The sequence below is a fragment of the Myotis davidii genome, unplaced genomic scaffold (genome assembly GCF_000327345.1).
Source record: "Myotis davidii unplaced genomic scaffold, ASM32734v1 scaffold530, whole genome shotgun sequence".
In the NCBI taxonomy this organism is placed as follows: Eukaryota; Metazoa; Chordata; class Mammalia; order Chiroptera; family Vespertilionidae; genus Myotis; species Myotis davidii.
Window position 1 is genome coordinate 270,993 of NW_006282272.1, and position 14,844 is coordinate 285,836.

Below are 14,844 nucleotides of genomic sequence, written 5' to 3' on the forward strand. Positions count from 1 at the left end.
GGGGCTGGGGCTGTCTGCATTGAGTTGGTGTGTGAGCACATAAGCCCGCTGCTTTCCATATACTACCTACTTCTTCGACTGCCTGTGTCCCCCGTTCTAAGGCCTAAGGTTTTACCCTCTCTAGAGAGTGTCTCTCTGAGGAGGTTTGGGGGAAGCCGCCTATTGTCTTCACTAGCAGAGAGGTGTGGACAAGGAACCCTTAGGCAGAGCTGTGCACCCACTGTTAGTTCAGACAATGGTAGCTGAAGCAACTTCCCCATTTATTATCGTGTAAATCCTTGCTGGTGGGCTAGTCTGCCTGTTCCTGGAAATTGCCTGCCTAAGGGCTATGGGTGGATCCCAAACCAATAAAAGGTTGGTGCGGCCTGAGCACCAGGGGAAGTCCTTCCCCTTGAGTTGGACTTGCCCGCCTGGCCCCCCAGTATTTCCAAATTATCTCTTGTCTCCTCTCTTTCATTTGTGTGTGGCTCCTCTTCCAGATCCTGAACCTGAACCACGCGGGATGTGGGGGGAACATTTACAGCAGAGGTTGGGCAGTTACCCAGTAGCATGGGGTTAGGAGGGGTGTTAGGGCTCTAACTGCTTCCCTAATAGATTTCATTCAAACCTTGTTATTTTAGCCCCTCCTTCTCCCTTCTGGAGTTATCTCATGCTGCCAGTTCAAATGTTTCCTGGGGATCCTGTAGTGCAAAAGGGTTTGGTTGTGAACTTTCCTTAATTTCCCTTTGCAATTCAGCTTTCCCAGCTGTGCTAAGCCAGTTGCCACTGCGTCTGCCTGCTTCCCAGATGTGATGATGATTCTTGTTGTCTCTCATTCTCCCGGTCCTTTCAAAAAAATGTCACCCCTTTGGTATCATTTTAATGGGGTTTGCGGAGGACAGTTAATTAGCTGCATTGTGCTCAATCTATCCTCGTATCCTAGAAACCAACATACTATATTCTAGCAATAGTTCATCAAGTTCTAGCCACTTTTTTGGTGTATTTACTTTTGGTATCAGAATTGTTCATTTCTAGCCAGTGATGGCGAACCTATGACACACGTGTCAGAGGTGACACGCGAACTCATTTTTTTGGTTGGTTTTTCTTTGTTAAATGGCATTTAAATATATAAAATAAATATCAAAAATATAAGTCTTTGTTTTACTATGGCTGCAAAGATCAAAAAATTTCTATATGTGACACGGCACCAGAGTTAAGTTAGGGTTTTTCAAAATGCTGACACGCCGAGCTCATCACTACTCTAAAGAGACATGGAATAATCTCTAGTTTTCATTTATGTGAAGAAAGGTTAAGTCTACAGCGATGGCGAACCTTTTGAGCTCAGCATGTCAGCATTCCCTGAGGGCTCCCAGACTGTGAGTGGGCACAGGCTGGGCTGAGACACCCCTCCCCCAAGCTAAAGGCAGTCCTCACATTATAAAATTGGCCTAAGGAATTGAAGCACGCCCTAGCTGGTTTGGCTCAATGGGTAGAGCATCGGACAGCGGACCAAAGGACCCCAGGTTCAGAGAGTCCCAAGGGTTTATGTGTGGACGGAGACCAATTACGTTAAGATTTTCCTAACATTGCTTGCTCTTGTCAGGATAAGTGGTCACAAGTAAGACATCCAGATTGAGAATGGAAACATTTGTGAGAGTCCTGCCTCACTTTGTTACATTGTCTTCTCATAAAGCAAAATTTTTGAATCGTTTTGCATGATTATGGAAAGGGGCCTTTTCCTACAGAGCTCTAAGAGGTGTGTTATTACCATTCTTTTCTTTCCGGTTTAGCTTTGTGAGGTTGTTTCAGGAGAGTAATTTGAAGCTGCGGTGTTTGTGGAAGAGCCACACTCAAGGGGCCAAAGAGCCGCATGTGGCTTGCGAGCCGCAGTTTGCCAACCACTGACCTAAACCATTCTAGCCTACTATAGTATACTAGAGGCCCAGTGCACGAAATTTGTGCATGGATAGGGTCCCTAGGCCAAGGCCCTGTGTGTGGGGCAACCGGTCTCTGTGTATGGTGTGACTAGCAGGCTGACCGGGGCCCCACTCGCACTCGCTTTGGCCTGGTGCCGCCCACATTCGCTGCCACCCACCCCCAGTTCCCGGTTCCCCGTTCCCCATTGGGTGATCGGAGCCTGCGGCCGAAGGGAGGGACTGAGGGGTTGGCCAGCAGGCCCCGATCAGGCAATCAAGGCCTGCGGGCTGGGGGCAGCTCCTGCATTGAGTATCTTCCCCCTGGTGGTCAGTGAGTTTCATAGCAACCGGTCATTCCACTGTCTTGTTGATTTGCATGTTACGCTTTTATTATATAGGATTGCTGTTGCATTTGGTATTATTCAGTAATTGATTCAAGAATGTAGAAATCTTCTCTTTAGATTATCTTTAGTTCAGATACTTATTGGATAACTACTAATCACAAGGAACTGTGTATGTGCGTGTGTGTGTGTTTTAATGCCTGGGCCTGGGCATTGGTATTTCATCAATCAACCTGTTTTGAAAGCCACCCGTTTAGATTGAGGAGAGGACTGGGTAGGCAAATGATTGGGCCAGTGGCACTCTGCTGGTAGAAATTCCCGCCTTCCCTATGGCAGTTGAGAACCATGCCAAATTGAAGTTGGAGAAAGATGAAGGAGTTCTCTCTGGTTCCAGGTGAGACCGGAGATGTTGGCAACCAAATCATGGCACAGCTTTGTTTTTGTGAAGTGCCTGTTCCAGTGTTTTTTTGCCCAGGTTTTATTAGGGTGTATTTTCTTTTCTTTTACTTCGGAATTATTTCTGTGTTTTGGTTCTCGACTAAATATTTGCACTGCATATCCCTTCTCTCTGTGGGACTTTAAGCAGAAACATCAGATTTTCAGTTTTAAACCTCACTGCAGGGATGACTGGGAAAAGTTTTTAAGTATTTCTGGTAGAAAATGGTAATAGCTTAGATTGCAGTATGAGACATGGGGAGGAGTGGACAGGATTCAGAGGTATTTGAGATAAACTCGATAGGAATTGTTAGTGAAGATTAAAACAGTTGTGGCTGAAAGGAAGGGGTCAAGAATGACAAGTTTCTGGTTCAAAATATAAAAGCTAGGCATATTGCCAGTAATCAATTTCTTATTTTGCTTAAGATGTTGGGAATATAGAGAGAATATTACAAAGATTATTTGCCTTGAACATAAGAATGCTATTTAGAGTTTTTAAAAGTGATTTTGGAATGCAAATTTGTTTTCTGTTTTTCTGGTTTAATAACTTTAAATTATGAATTCCTTATCTCATGAATTATACAAACATATGTTCAAAATTACATCACTAAAAAAATCCCCATAAAATTGCATCACTTAAATTTGATTTTGAAAACTATGGCTATAGTAGACAATGAAATGTCAGTAGGATTTGAAGGGAAATAGAACTTAAGAAAATCAACGAATTAAACTTGGCTTTTTTTTTTCCAGGGGTCCCTTCAGTGTTGTACGACGATGTATCAACAGAGAAACTGGGCAACAATTTGCTGTAAAAATTGTTGATGTAGCCAAGTTCACATCAAGTCCAGGGTTAAGTACAGAAGGTAAGAGATGGATTTCAAGTAAGTTATTTGATGTCTGGCTTTATTTCACCTCCAAAATCCATTTATCAACCTAACCTTCATCTGGGGGTGGGGAAACAGAGGGTATAATGTAGTGAGAAGTGGGTGGAAAGGACTTAAGCTTCGTTCTAGTTTGTTAGAATTCTAGAACTTAGAATTTGAAAGGTAGAGTTATTGACAGAGTTATAAAGTTGCCTATGATTGCTTATAGGTCTATGTTTTATTAAGAGGAAAGTGAATTCAGAACATATATATTAGGGTCTATTTTGAGTTCCATGGTACAGAACGTGGGATGGGAAGGGAAGGAGGGGAAATAATGCAAAGATATGAAAATTGCAGATTGAAAAGAAACTCAAATGGATTTTCTTCAAGTCCGTAACTGCCTACCTTTAGGAATATGATCTAACACAGTGGTTCTCAACCTTCCTCATGCCGCGACCCTTTAATACAGTTCCTCATGTTGTGGTGACCCCCAATTTCATTGTTACAAATTGAACATAATTAAAGCATAGTGATTCATCACAAAAACAATATGTAATTATATATGTGTTTTCTGATGGTCTTAGGCCACCCCTGTGAATGGGTCGTTCGACCCCAAAGGGGTCGCGACCCACAGGTTGAGAACCACTGATCTAAAAGCACTAAAAGACTCATGTCACATTGGCTTAAGTCACATAGGGTGTATATGTGAAAACTTGAAAGATCAGTACTGTTAGGACTTGCAGGACTTAAAATTTTGTTTCAAGACATTGATATGTGATCATATTCATGTATAAATATTTAAAAAGCGTATGTAAGCATTTAACATTATTTATTTTTATAGTTTTTAAGCCATAGTTTCCTGTAGTCACAATTCAAATATGCTCATACTTCATATGTCACAATTATTATATTTTTCTAATTAGCTGTCTTCTAACTCAAGACTTTTTCACAGTCTGGTAGAAGATGTATCTTTCTTTAGTCCTTTCCGTTTTAATCCCAGGAGCAATGCAGGTGGCAGTTTCAGTTGGAAAACCTAAGACAGAATGGCCTCTTTCTATTTTATCCAGTTACGCTACTTTGGGAAGTAGAAGTCCACGTAGTATGAGCTCCAACTTAATCGGCTCCTGCAGATCTTTTTTTAGGATCATTACTTTTAAATACTTCCGTAAATCTTTGAAATATTATTATCTCTATGCTGATTATAAAAGATTCATGGAGATTGTTATTCATAAAGAATCAGTAACTGGTTTTTCAGTTCCTTGAAATTTTATGGTAAGATTTCAAGATTTTACATCTCATGGTTTCATACTCTAGAATTGGTTATTATTTAAATCATAAATTATTTTATACATTTAGCAGAATTTAAAATTTACTTCTAATCAGGCTTTGCAACTAAATTGTGTCTCCTAAAACTTTTCAACTGCATTTAAGTTTAACATACTGTATTGGGTTTTCTGTTCCTTTATCAACTAATAAAACCTTCCTAAGTATTGAGGTAATTTTGCATAAACCTAGTTTATTAAACATATCGATGCGTTGAATCTTTATTTTGTTCAATGTTCTGATACTGTTGATGAACTGTTAGTAAGAGTCCAGTTTCAAGTGAAAAGTCTAAGTCAATTACTCAATATACCTATAATATGTTGATTTCGTTCATCACTATACCTAATTCTGAATCTGTCCAGGCCAAAGACGGTTTTAGGGAGACAATTAATTACCTTCTCAGTTGGCTGAGAATGTTTATTGGCGGCTGATCCTCTTTTGATTGTCACCTATCAGGGAGTCAAATGCCAAACATTTTTAAAAGAGGGGGTTGGCATGTAGTCCATGCCTCTTGGTTTAAGTCTTGCCTTTACCTAATATAATATACTAGAGGCCTGGTGCACAAAATTTGTGCAAGGGCCTTGGCCCCAGTCCCTGCCCACTGCCACCGTGGCCCCCACTCGCCGCCACTGCCTCCAGGGTCCTCTGCTGCCTATGCCTTGGCCCCTGCCCTCTGCGGCTTTGTCCAGAAGGAAGGATGTCCAGAAGGACGTCCAGACTAATTAGCATATTATGCTTTTATTATTATATATGGGAAATTGTAGCGCACTCCTTCATTGCTTTGGCTACATACATGTCTTCAAGTCCTGTTCTGAAGACAAGGCCAGGTCATTCCATTGATCCTATGTGGTAGGGCCACAGCCTGTAGATATTCAAAGACTAGAGGCCGGGTGCATGAATTCATGCACGGGTGGGATCCCTCAGCCTGGCCGGCGATTGATTGAGGCCAGCTGGGGGGGAGGGACTACAAGAGGTTGGCTGTGGGAGCGCACTGACCACCAGGGGAGCAGCTCCTGCATTGAGTGTCTTCCCCCTGGTGGTCAGTGCATCATCATAGCGACCAGTCGACAGGTTGTTTGGTCAACTGGTCGTAATGTTTGCTTAGGCTTTTGTATAGGTAGATATCCAGTTGAATTCTGTGTATTATGCCTTTATCTGATTTTCATCCGAGTTAAACATTCCTCACACTAGCTTACTTTATTCTGGCTTGAACACATTTCATTATAAGATATAGATATAACAAATAATAAAACTTCTTTTTCATTATTTACAACCTCTTTGAACACTGTCCCCCCCATCCCCACTGCCAACGTCTTTTAACTCTTTTCCTGTCACTACAGGCAAAACATGTGATCCCTTTTGACCTTGCAAGTCAGTATACAGATCGTTAGGGTCCAAAATGACCTCATTCATGGCTAAAGAGAGGAGAAGCCTATTTTGAAGTGAAATTGAACACAACAAAAAGTTCAAATAAGTTCATATGAGAATATCTAGAAATACTGTATCTGTGTTTACCATTACATTCTCTTCTAATAAACCTGTCTCCGGCAACAGACAATTTAACATGCTATTCTTTATTCTTTCCATTTTTTGTCTTTGTAGTTTATTTGATCATTGTCTCAACACTTTTTCTTAGTGCATTTGTATTCAAATATATTATTGAGTAAAATACATTTTATAAAAGGTCACCTCACACTAACACGTACTGTTATTTAGCTAGGTCTTACACATATAAAAAGAGCAGCTACTCTTAAGAGACTTACAGTTTAATAGTCTCCAACTAACATTTTTATGAGAAAGCATACGCAATAACTCTAAGTATAATGTACAAATTAGCTTTTGAAATGAAATATGTACATTGGTTGGAGACCACTTCTATATGATTTAATGTTTTAAATTCTTATTACTCCACTGAAGATGAGATATTATAATTATTTGAATATCTCTTTTCCCATTAAAATCATAATTTTTTTCTCCAATGGGGATTTTTAATGTACAGGCTGCAGAATATCCATAAGTCACGAGAAGGGGGTGTGTACCAGACAGCCGATAAGTGATTCTCTCTCATCATTGATGTTTCTATCTCTCGCCCTCTCCATGGAATCAATAAAAACATATTAAAAAAGAAGAATCGAGTCCCTTTGTATGCACAATTATGTATATATGTTCACTTTCCTAAGAAGAGAATCCACAGGTTTTATTATGTTCCTACACAGTCATATGATTTCCTAAATGGTTCAGAATATCTTCTTTCACATGGGCATATTGCTTCTGACTTGAGGATATTTTTATACTTACATACACAATCCCCATTAATGAAATTCCTTTATTATGATCTTAAACTTTCAATTAACAGACATTCTACCTTTTACTCTGCTGAGGCTCTTGTGAAATTTAGATATCAAATTTAATTCAGGCAAAGTACTATAGGAAACATAAGGAAGGTAAGATGGATGGAATTGGAAACTGAATTGACAGAATTCTGAGATCCTGAAGGGACTCAATTCTTCCTTTTTAATATATTTTTTTGATTCCATGGAGAGGGAGAGAGAGAGAAACATCAATGATGAGAGAGAATCACTGATCGGCTGTCTGGTGCACGCCCCTTCTGGGGATCAAGCCCACAACCCGGGCATGTACCCTGACCTGGAATAGAACTGTGACCTCCTGGTTCATAGGTCGAAACTCAAAACCACTGAACCACACTGGCCTGGCAGGACTCAGTTCTTTATGGTTTAATTTTTAAAGTTCAAAATGATGGTTTTATTTTGGAATGTGAATTAAACTATCTTCTAGAAAGAATATAGATGGGTTCTAGTTTGATTAGTCTTCATGACTATCTCATTCTAAAAGTTCCAAATAGCAGATGATGTCAGCAAAATCCGAGGAGTAAGGACCATCGACAATTCTCATCTCCATAAAAGCAAGGGTAGAGCTGGCAAAAGCTGTCACAATTAACTTCTTCGGAACTCTGGAAATTTGCCAAAGGCTTGCAGCTTTTCAGGAAGAATTTCTTCAAGGAAACCAGCTTATTCTTGATAAGAACTGTGACCTTTGTGGCATTTTAACTGGCGCCAGGTCCAGTCCTTGCTCTCTAGCTCTACAGTATCCTTGAAAACAGTTCATAATCATGGTAAAAAAAATATATATATACAGGAGCCTGGCTGCCACCAGAGGAGGCAGAACAGAGACAGAACGTCTTCACAGCCTCATGCCCAGGAACTTGTCATTATGCGATCTGCCTGGAAGACTCCACGTGCAAGGCTTGAGGCAGAAGATAACAGTGGGGCAAGCAGAAAGCTACCCTAAAAGCTTACAAATAAAAGCTGATGAATGAGGGGGACTTGGTTGGCTGGAGTGTGGTCCAGTACACCAAAAGGTGATGGGTTCGATTCCCTGTCGGGGCACATGCCTAGGTTGTGGGTTCACTCCCCAGTTGGGGTGCATAGGAGAGGCAACCAATCAAAGTTCCTCTCACACATTGATGTTTTCCTCTGTTCCCCGCCCCCCCTTTCTCCCTCAAATCAACAAAAAAAAAGCATATCCTTGGGAGAGGATTAAAAGAAAACAAAGATTGCCATGCACAGGCACACGTGTAGGATTGTGCACAAGCTCAGAAAAGATCTAAAGGGACTTAGGCTCTCACCTCGAGCTGACTTCCAGGCTGTGGAAGCAGGAGTTGAATGTTAAGGCAGAGGTGGCACCTCCCTGACCCGTGAAGCTGTGCCCCAACACACACACAAAGCCTGTGAACAAAGACAGCTAACCAAGCAGACTTAGTGGCCACGCACAACAAAGAATACAGACTTTACAGAATTAGCTCCCCAAACTCACTAAACCAGTAAATAGCAGCCCTAACAACAAACTCTGGAGGAGGTGAGATTCTGATTTCCAGAGTTAACACATTATTTAAAACATCTCGTTGTCAACAAAAAGTTATGAGATGTGCAAAAAACAAAGTATGGCTCATTAAAAAGAAAAAAACAATCAATAGAAACTATCCCTGAGCAAACCCAGATGTTAGACTTATCGGAATAATAGTTTAAATCAGCTATTTTAAATGTGTTCAAAGAAATCAAGGAAACCATGTCTGAAAAACTGAAGGGAAAATATGAGGATGGTATTTCACAAAATAGACACTATTCATAAAGACATAGAATTTGTTTTTAAAAAGAGAACCAAATAGAAATTCTAGAGTTAAAAATGACAGTAACCAAAATGAAAGTTCATTGGAGGAGCTCAATGGCAAATTTGAGCAGATAGCAAAAAGAATTAGCATTTTTGAAAATAGGTCCATTAAGATTTTTTAGTTTGTCTCTGACATTTCTTTAGCAATATTTTTTCTGACATATCTCCTCAGGCAAGGGAAACAAAGAATGTGTATGCATATATGCACAATCCATGGACACAGACAATAGTGTGCTGAAGGCTGGGGGAGAGGGGCAGATGCAGGGTATAGGGGGTCAATGGGGAAAAAGACATCTGTAATACTGTCAACAATAAGGATACATTTAGAAAATAAAAATAAAACAGTCTAAAAATAAACAAATGGGACCATATTAAACTAAAACATATTTACACAACAAAGGAAACCATCAACAAAGCAAAAAGACAACCTATTGAATGGGCAAAGATATTGGCCAATGATACATCCAATAAGCAGTTAATATCCAAAACTTACAAAGAACTTACACAGCTCAAAACCAAAAAAAAAACAAAAAACAAATTGGCCCTAGCTGGTTTGGTTCAGTGGATAGAGCATCAGCCTGTGGACTGAAGGATCCTGGGTTCTATTCCAGTCAAGGACACTTGCCCGGGTTGCAGGCTCAATCCCCAGTAGGGGGCATGCAGGAGTCAGCCAATCAATGATCCTCATCATTGATGTTTCTATCTTTCTCTCCCTCTCCCTTCCCCTCTGAAATCAATAAAAACATTTTTTAAATCAATGATAAGCAAGAAAATGGGCAATTTAATGTGCTCCAAAAACAAATCAATGAACAAAATGAGTACTTTACCAAAGAGGTTGAAACTTTAAAATAGAACCAAACAGAAATTCTGGAGATAAAGAACTCAAGGAAAGAGATCAAGAATGAACTAGTGAGCATAGCAAATGGAGCCAGCCAGATGGAGGAGAGAATTGGTGATATCAAGGGTAGAAATCTAGCAATGATGCAGTAGAAGAAGAGAGAGATTTGAGCATTAAATAAATGAAAGAGCTCTATGAGAACTATCTGACTACATCAGAAAGAGAAATATAAGATTAATAGGCATACCAGAAGAAGAAGAGAGGGAGAAGGGCAAGGAGAACCTGTTTAAATAAATCATTGATGAGAACTTCCTAAACCTATGGAAAGAGCTAGATCCTCAAATCCAAGAAGGAAGCAGAACACCTAATTACCTCACTTGAAATAGGCTTTCTCCAAAGGCTCATTGTATTCAAAATGTCAAAAATTAACAACAAAGAAAGAATTCTCTTGGCAGCAAGGGAAAGGAAGAAAGTAACCTGTAATGGAAAGCCCAGTTGGGTTATCATTGGACTTCTCAGCAGAAACTCTACAAGCTAGATGAGCACGGAACCAAATATTCAAATGACTGAAAGAATTTACCAACCAAGAATTATGTATCCAGCAAAGTTATCCTTTAGATATGCAAGAGGAATAAAGACTTTTCCAGACATATAGAAGCTGAGGGAATTTATCTCCAGGAAACCTCCATTGCAGGAAATACTCAATGGGGGTCATTCTACCTGAAACAAAGAAGAAAAGGTCACAAAACTATGAATAAGATCACCAACAAACTTACAGCATAAACAGGGATAATTTGTGACAGTAAAAATATAAGAGAAGCAGAAGAAGAAAAAGAAACCATCCAGTTAGTGAGTAAAAGACATGGCCTGTCCCTACCCAAGAGAAATAAAACATATGTCCACATAAAACCTTGTATATGAATATTAATAGCAGTATATTTATAATAACCAAAAGGTGGAACCTAAAATGTCTATCAACCCATGAATGGTTAGACAAATGTGGTATATGTATACAGTGGAATATTTATTTAGCCATTAAAAGGAATGAAATACTGATACTTCAGATGACAACATTGAATACATTATGATAAGCGAAATAAACCAATCACAAGAGATCACATAATATATATTTTGTTCATATGAAATATATAGGTTAAAATTCCAGTTAAAATCCCAGGAAGATTTGTTGTGGCTGTAGAAAGCTTATCATAAAATGTATAATGGTAACACAAAAGAACAAGAATAGTAAAATAGTTTTGAAAAACTAATAAAGTGGGAGAAATCATTCTATCCCATTTTAAGACTTATATAGCTATAAGAAATAATACTCTGTGGTACTGGCACATAGACACATAGATCAATGAAACATTACATTGTCCGGCAGTAACCCCATGCAAGAACAGCCAACTAATTTTTGCCAAAGCTTCAAACCCAATTCAATAGTATGTGGATTGGTTGGTTGGTTGTTTTTAACAAACGGTGGTAGAGCATTGGGCATTTATAGGCCAAAAATTGAACCTCAACTTAAACCTCACATCTTATATACAAATTAATTGTAGGTTTAAATGTAAAACATAAACCTACATAACTTTTAAAAGAAAATATACCAGGAAATCATTGACACCTAGGAGATGCGTGGTTAGACATGACACCAAATGTACAATCTATGGATGGAAAAAACAACAACACGAAACTCAACAGTAAAAAGAAGCAAAAGAAACCATCCAATTAGATAGTGGGTAAAAGACATGGACATTTTCCCAGAAAGTTCCTACTGAGCACATGGAAATGTTCAACATCATTATCTATTAGGGAAATAACAGACTTAAACCACAATGAGATATTGCTACACAGCAATTGGAACAGCTACAATAAAAATCATCATATAGCCCTAACCGGTTTGGCTCAGTGGATAGAGCGTCAGCCTGTGGACTGAAGGGTCCCAGGTTCGATTCCGGTCAAGGGCATGTGCCTTGGTTGCGGGCACATCCCCAATAGAAGGTGTGCAGGAGGCAGCTGATCGATGTTTCTCTCTCATCGATGTTTCTAACTCTCTATCCCTCTCCCTTCCTCTCTGTAAAAAAATCATCATATATTCTGGCAAGGCTGTGAGGAAGATTGATCTTTCATATGTTGCTGGTGGGAGTATAAAATGGCACAGTCACTTTGGACAATAATTTGGCAGTTTCTTTAAAAAAACTTAGCATATACTTCCCATTCAATCCAGCAATTGTACTCTAGGGAAATGTACATCCCAGAGAAAGGAAAACCTATGTTCACACTAAGACCTATAATAAGGTTTTCATAAAATTTCTATTGAAATGGGTAAAATTTAGGAAGAACTAAAATGTCTTCCAATGAGTTAATGGCTAAACAGATTGTGGCACATCCCTACCATGAAATAGTACTCATAAAAAAAAAAGAAATAAAATGAAAAAATTATTGGTGCATTCAACTACTTGGGTGGATCTCAAGAGAATTATGCCATGTTTAAAGAAAACTATTTCTAAAGGTCATACACTGTATGATTTTTTATATAAGCTTCAAAGTCATAAAATTAACCCCTTCCCCGGCAGAAACGTGTATACACGTTTTCACAAAATGTTCTTTTTTCAGTCGTCAACGAGTATACTCGTCTAAAACTTTACCTTCAAAAACCAGCTACATACGTACCATTCTAAATAATTTCATCTAGAAACTTTCTGAGGAAATACTATTCTTAACCACAAAAATGGAAAGAAAAAATAATTACAAACTGTTTTCATAACCAGCATCAAAAATACTATATAGAACCAAAATAAAAAAATTAGTCTGAAAAAGAAACGTTTTTAACAAAAAAATTGTTGGGGAAGGGGTTAAGGAACTGGAAAATAGATTGTCACGTGAGACCACAAAGTTTGTGTGAAAAGCGCGAGGATTGGTAGCTGTGACTATAAACGAAGAGTATGGTATGGTCATTGTGGGGGCTGTTTGTGGTGGTGACTACATGGTTTTACACATGGCGATAAAATTGAATAGCTCTACACATACACACACGAGTGGATGTAAGACTGGTGAAATATGAATAAGTTCTGTCAACTGTCCCAATGTCAATTTCCTGATTTTGATATTGTACTGCAGTTGGTTAAATAAGGTGTTACAACTGGGGGAAACAGTACAGAACCTCTCCGTACTATTTTGGTACTTTCTGTTAGGGTACAATTATTTTTAAACTAGAGGCTCGGTGCACCAGTGGGGTCCCTCGGCCTGGCCTGCGGGATCAGGCTGAAACTGGCTCTCCACACCCCCTGAGGGGTCCCAGATTGCTAGAGGGCACAGGCCAGTCCAGGGACCCCACCGGTGCACAATCAGGGCCAGGGAAAGACGCGGGAGGTTGGCCAGCCATGGAGGTACCACGGGAGGGCTCTAGGGCGTGTCCGGCTCGTCTAGCGCAATCAGGATCGGCTGGACCCCAGCTGCAAGCTAACCTACTGGTCGGAGTGTCTGCCCCCTGGTGGTCAGTGCATGTCATAGTGAGCAGTGGAGCAGCCTTAGCATGTTATGCTTTGGTTGGTTGAACGGCCGACCGCTCAACTGGACACTTAGCATATTAGACTTTTAGGATAAAAGTTTTTTTGTGTTTTTTTAAAAAAATATATTTTATTGACTTTTTACAGAGGGGAAGGGAGAGAGATAGAGGGTTAGAAACATCGATGAGAGAGAAACATTGATCAGCTGCCTCCTGCACATCTACTGGGGATGTGCCCGCAACCCAGGTACATGCCCTTGACCGGAATCGAACCTGGGACCTTTCAGTCCGCAGGCCGACGCTCTATCCACTGAGCCAAACCGGTTTCGGCTAGGATAAAAGTATTTTTAAGATTTCCTCATAATCTATATGCTCACCCACAAAATGAATAAGTAGCCCACAAAAATTTGGGCATATAGGCAAAACGTTTTAACTTCAGGTTTTGGTTTTCAGATCTTCCAAATTGTTCTGTATGGTCAGAACTCTGATTAATGTAACTCGATAGCATAATCAAAAACTGTCACTTGTTTTCCTCAGGAAACATGAATATTTAGTAGTTAATTTACATAGGGAATTTATGTACATTTTGGGAAATAATTACTGGTGTAGTTAATAAATCTATATCTCCTCGTTTTGCATGCAGAAAGCATTTGCCAAAACCTATTATTTGCAGTTGCATTTTCTTAATGTCACCATTTCTTCCACTATGGGTTACAGTTGAAATGGTTAGAAATAATCCAACAAATTCCAAGATGTTATGGCTTATTCTGTCTTATTGTCATAAAAAATACCATAAAATATGATTTCTGAACAGGTTGATCATGTTTCAAAGTCCTGATCATAGACTTAATATATCATATTATACCCCTGGCCGGTTTGGCTCAGTAGACAGAGCTTCAGCCTGCGGTCTGAAGGGTCCCAGGTTCAATTCTGGTCAAGGGCACAGGCCTGGGTTGTAGGCTCAATCCCCAGTGTAGGGTGTGCAGGAGGCAGCCCATCAATGATCCTCTCTCATCATTGATGTTTCTAAATCTCTCTCCCTCTCCCTTCCTCTCTGAAATCAATAAAAATATATTTTAAAAAAATTATAGTGTATAAATTAAATATTTGAAATGACAAGCCCCATTGTTTTAAGCATTAATGAATTATCCTTTATATGTCATGTCACATACATGTGCAATATTAATTTAGTTATTTTTAAGTTATTAATCATTCTGATTATAGGCATTATTCATCATAGAAGCTTATGGCTGATGAAATCCTTAAATTTGGCTAGTATTTTTTTTTTAAATTTCTTTTTTTTTTAAATTAAATCTTTATTGTTCAGATTATTACACTTGTTCCTCTTTTCTCCCCCATAACTCCCCTCCTCCCAGTTCCCGCCCCACTCTCTGCCCTCACTTCCAACCCACTGTCCTCATCCATAGGTGCACGATTTTTGTCCAGTCTCTTC

General features: G+C 39.4%; 1 protein-coding gene across 1 annotated transcript in view; it reads left to right on the forward strand.

Moving 5' to 3' along the window:
* The first annotated feature begins 2,565 nt into the window (after positions 1–2,565).
* Positions 2,566–14,844, forward strand: part of CASK (calcium/calmodulin-dependent serine protein kinase (MAGUK family)) — a 232,579-nt gene continuing 220,300 nt past the window's right edge. The window contains exons 1-2 of the mRNA XM_006752810.2: positions 2,566–2,630; positions 3,422–3,534. Of these exons, the coding sequence (XP_006752873.1) occupies positions 2,566–2,630; positions 3,422–3,534 (178 nt within the window). The remainder of the gene's footprint in view (positions 2,631–3,421; positions 3,535–14,844) is intronic.